The sequence below is a fragment of the Loa loa genome, assembly GCF_000183805.2.
Source record: "Loa loa unplaced genomic scaffold supercont3.1, whole genome shotgun sequence".
NCBI lineage: Eukaryota > Metazoa > Nematoda > Chromadorea > Rhabditida > Onchocercidae > Loa > Loa loa.
In genome coordinates, this window is record NW_018108181.1 from 618872 (window position 1) to 623899 (window position 5028).

Here is a 5028-nt window from a genome sequence, read left to right on the forward strand (position 1 = left end):
TATATAATAAGTACCAACAGAAATCAATTGCCGAATAAGTTTACGAAGAAATTAAAAGTAAACCAATAGAAACAATAAAAGTACCATTCATGTTATGATCGGTTTGATCCAGCGTACTACATTCCTCGGATGAACAACGGTACTCTTCTGTTTTGCTTTCAGTGCCTAAAACAAGGATCGACGTGTATTGATACGTTATCAACTAGTTCACTGCTATTGGTTTTGAAAACTTTAACTTGATCTACAATTTTCTCTCAAATATTGTCAAGCTGTTGGATCTACGATTACTAAGAAAAATGTCCCGACGTCATTTGTTGCAGTCATGAATGCAGAATGTCACCCATATGGTCACCTGTTCATAAAAAAAATATTCATACAGAAAATACCATGTGAAAAAAATCATTTCTTAAAATATCATCTTTGTTTCTATTCATTTAATCCCTTATTTAATTCCTTGAATAGACATGATTTTACATACCTCTAAGATGTACTGCTTTCAATCTATGCATAGAATAATGTCTCGACATTTCCGCACTAATGCTGATTGCAGCTGCAACTCTCAAAGGCTAAAAACAAAAACATATGAAAGGTCAAAACTGGAGCAGACTTTACAACTGCCTCGAATTTGTAAAATTAGGATTTCAGAACTTGTTCAAATAAATCATATGAGCATGAAATGCTTACGGCGGGCATAAATGTATTCACTTGATGCATGTAAGATGTGAATAACAAGTTTGAATGAAGACCCCAGCTATCTTCGAAGTAGTTATCATCGAAGATAAAGTCGTTCAAGTTATTCTTTGGATGTTTGTCGACCATTTTTTCGAGATGAGTCACAATGGTTGACGACTACAAATACATTTAACAAATGATTTCAATTGAATCTGCATGTTAACCTTCAAGATTCACTTTGTTCAATTTTACCATTTCTTGATATAAGATCATTTGCATCATCTATGACTACAACTTTGTTTTGTGAATTCACAGCTAATGATGGTGGTAGATTGTTTGGTAGTATGGACTTCAGTCTTGGTCATTTCAAGTTCGCCAATAGTTGCACATTTAATGATTAAAGCAAAAAACTACTGAGAAATTTTTCTGTTGGTTGGTTCAACACAAATTCATTTTCATTTTCAGTAAGTGTGTAGATAAGACCAAACCACTGAAGCTTTTAGTTTTTTGAAATTTAGTGTCATGTTTTTTCGTTGCACATTTTGGAAAACATGATCTACACATCTCTTTTATAAAATGCTGCAACAAATTTGAAGAATTATATTTATGTATAATGTCTGTCGACGAATATATGTGTAAGGCTATATTGCTGGATTGATCAAAAAGAAAATCAATCATTCTCCAAGACAGTATTTTCTTCGACATGTGACTTTGGCTTTTTGATGGTTCAGGCTAGTTATTCTTAACATGCAGCTCGATTAGGAAAAAATAAATAGAACTCGAAAAGAAATATGAACTCACTTTTTCTCCTCTCTTGTCTCAGATTTTCTGATTATTCTGAGATTTGGGAGGGAATGATTATACATTTAAAAATGATTCCAAAACAAAGTATAAATCAAATACCAATGAATGACATCGTTTACTACCAACATTTTCCTTCGGGTGAAAGGGTAAGAATGTAAATATAAGTGTGAATATCCTCTTGGTTTGTTTTAATAGCTTCCCGATAAGATGATGCAAATCCCCTGGAAATCAATGCGTTAGTTTTGAGAGAAAGGTGCGATACTATTGTTTTTTGCAAATTCCATTGCATTTCTGATTTAGATTTGATATGACAATTGATCTAAAATCAAATTTGAAATTTAATTCACAAGAAGAAATGAGATTCGGAAGTTTTCACAAGTGAAACAAATAACAGATGTGACCATCACTGATTAGTAACGGGAATAATTCATGATACGGAAAATCTGAAAATATATGGAATCCGTTCAAATAAAATGGGATTTCTAGGATTCGATTGGTTCAAATCTGCAATAGTCAAAACAGAACGATGATATGAGCAATTCCTCGGGAACTATGCGTTCATAGTGGCCTATAATGCCCATAGTTGAGAAGATGAAGGAAGGGTAAAGTAAAAATGAATCATTCAAAAGGCAATGATATTAAAATGGGAGAAAAAATCATGCCCGTTAATCGGTGGACGCTGTTATGAGTCCTATTTTCTCATGTTTAATCATAAATTTTGCTTTGATACAGCCAAATGTTATTTTGAAAAAATAAGTTGGAGCGGTTTCATTCTAGTATTTTTTTGTGAGCACGCATACGAAAATAAATAGTCCATATTGTGGATGTTATAGTTACTCCAAATGATTCTGTTGGAATAAATTGAAATTACAAAAATAGATTTGAAAATTAGAGTTAACTATGATATTAATGCTTGGAGCGTTATTGTTGGGGCAAAAGTCAACAACAGGAATGATAAAACAGAAACTACATAAGTTTCAATTCTTGTTTGCAGAATTCAAAACCGATTCATTTTATTAAGATACCAATACCACAAATAGGTAGAGTCCGTTTCCAGAGATTTTTTTTCCTTTTTTTGAAAACCTCGAAGCGCAAAGTGGATTTCGCTTGAAATGAGAACTGTTTCAGATCATAGTTATTAGCACATATCATAAGAGCTTACAACTGATGCTATCATAAAGAGGTAAAGAAGATTAAGAAGATATTAAATCCTTTAGAATTAGATTTGTATACGACACAGGTTATTATATTGTTACTGGTGAACTGAATCAGTTTAGTTGTTCAACAGATGGTTGAATAATTGACGAATTAAACGACACTATTGCTGCGGAATGCATGCATAGATGATGCCATAGGTGCTATAAGTATTGTAAATTCAACTGTAGAAGAAAGAAATGAACATTGCATTAAACAATTTCGTAACTGGTAAAGTACACACTTCAAAATGTTCAAAATACTGAAATGACAATATCCACTATATTTCAGTGATTTTTTCACTTTTAATAGCCAAAGGTATGAGCAATATAAGTCTATCAGATGAATAAATAAGGAATGACTATAACCATTATGCAACTGGTAACATGTCATTAGACCCAAAAAGCAAATTGCTGTTGTTTATTGTTAATGCCATTGCTGTATTGGGATCAATGACTAATACAGTGCATTAGTTTTGAATATCGCGGTATACAGTGGAGGAAAAAGCAACAAAACAAAGCCACTTAGATGCGATTTCCATAATTCTTGATAAACTAATGCATGATATTGCAAAAAATATGTACGTACAGAAATTTGCTACGATTCTTCCAAACCAATCCCGTATAGATCGCATTCGTCCATTACAGTCTCTTCGAACTTGTGTTATTTCGGTGACACTTCGGCCACTCATAATGATATCTCTACAAAAACTGATGTACCAGGTAATACTCACATTTGTAGATGGTTCTCTAGCTACATCGGATGGAAATGATAAAATTTATGCATCCAAACATTAATTTGTAATTTTACTTCAATACAACACCAATAAACCACTTCCGGAATGCAAAAAAGAGTAGACGATCGGTACAAACTACACTTTGAGCTTTACATTTGACATATCCAGTTGGCTAAAATCAAAACTTCTATGTTTGACAATTCTTTATTTTGTTGGAATAATAACCAAATTAATTACTGTAAGCTAATGAGGGGAGTCAACTTCGGCACACTTTCTTAGATCGTTGAAATGGTTACATTTTCAAGCTCCAAAAAATTGGTAATAGCTTGGAATCTGTTCTTATTTCGTCCAGTTAGTTTCTGTTTCGAATTATTTCTCAAAGCTCTGGGCGCAGTACTTACATAAGAGTTATACAAGAAGGACGTGAAAAAAAAAAAGTCAAACAAAATTACAGTCTATTCCGAAAACCAGCCATATAACCCAATAAAATAATCCCAATGCTTCTTTAGAAATCTGCAATTTTTGCTCGTCACCTATCTGCCTCGGATATATTTCTACAATAACGTTTTTCCGATCTAACTGCGCAAAAAAAAGCGGGATCCCCCCGATCGTCATTGTAACAGTTTTAGCAAAAGTTTGATCTTTCAATATACGTGCACAATACAGTACACAAGTTTTCTCACTTCATATACCAAGCACTATTAAAATAGCTGAAGCTATTCAGTGTTTCCTTCAGTGTTTCCTCGGAAATTTGCGATCTTCATAATTGTTAACAGATTAACACAGTTGTGTCACAAGGACAGAACCAGCTTGATACCAACGGAGAAGAGTTTCCATAAACGACGACATTTTGCCAAAAAGTAAATAGAGTGGAGAACAGTTCTTGGAGTTTCACTAAAAAGAAGAATTTGAGCGAAAAGATCAGCAAACCGCATCAGCAAAATAAGTTATACTTGGAATAAAAATAAAATGAGTGGGCAATAGTTTGGTGTCTTTACTGTAGTTCTGAAAATGTCACATCAATTCTCTTCTCTAACCTGTTCTAGGACTGGAACTATTATAGTTCCTATTTTCTGAAATAATCCATAAGGAGGAGATAAAGCAGATGGATATCTGGTTCAATCATCACATGTGCTAAGGAATGAAGGAAGCATCAGAAAAGAGTAATATGATTCAATTTAAATTTCAATCTTTGCAAATCTAAACAGGTGATTAGCTTTAAATTGGAACTTGTGATCGGTAATATCATGTAATTAGCATACATTTCTATCTTCGTTCCGCGTTTTTAAAGAATACAAAACATTAAAGATTGAAATAAGTGATGAAACCTTAGTATTAAACCAAAACCAGAAACTAAAATGGTACTCGCTAATGACCATAATATGTATATCGTAATTTCGAAGGGTATCGTATTTTTCCAGAGATCAAGATGTAAGCAGCAGCTGCTCGATTACAAAACACAATTTAAAACAAGGAACTGCCAATTTTCTTTTTTTAAGACAAGTAAGTTGCATGAAATGGCCGTGTTTATACTGCGTTACTGGAAGTGCAGTGCGAGCGAAAGTTTCGGCTTTTGGTTTTGATTTTTGATGTTCCAATTTCAATTTGATTTTCGGAATTTC

The 5028-nt window shown here is 33.2% G+C and overlaps 2 protein-coding genes across 2 annotated transcripts; both read right to left on the minus strand.

The window, feature by feature from the left end:
• Positions 1-40: 40 nt before the first annotated feature.
• LOAG_12533 (hypothetical protein) lies at positions 41-819 on the minus strand (the record flags this gene model as incomplete). The annotated part of the gene is made up of 3 exons (XM_003148047.1): positions 41-165; positions 479-566; positions 685-819. The coding sequence occupies 3 exons, from the start codon at positions 817-819 to the stop codon at positions 41-43; spliced, it is 348 nt and encodes a 115-aa protein (XP_003148095.1).
• Positions 820-3139: 2320 nt separating this feature from the next.
• LOAG_12535 (hypothetical protein) lies at positions 3140-4021 on the minus strand (the record flags this gene model as incomplete). Its single annotated transcript, XM_003148048.1, has 3 exons — positions 3140-3371; positions 3481-3578; positions 3875-4021. 3 exons carry the CDS (start codon positions 4019-4021, stop codon positions 3140-3142), a joined length of 477 nt encoding a protein of 158 aa, XP_003148096.1.
• Positions 4022-5028: the final 1007 nt, after the last annotated feature.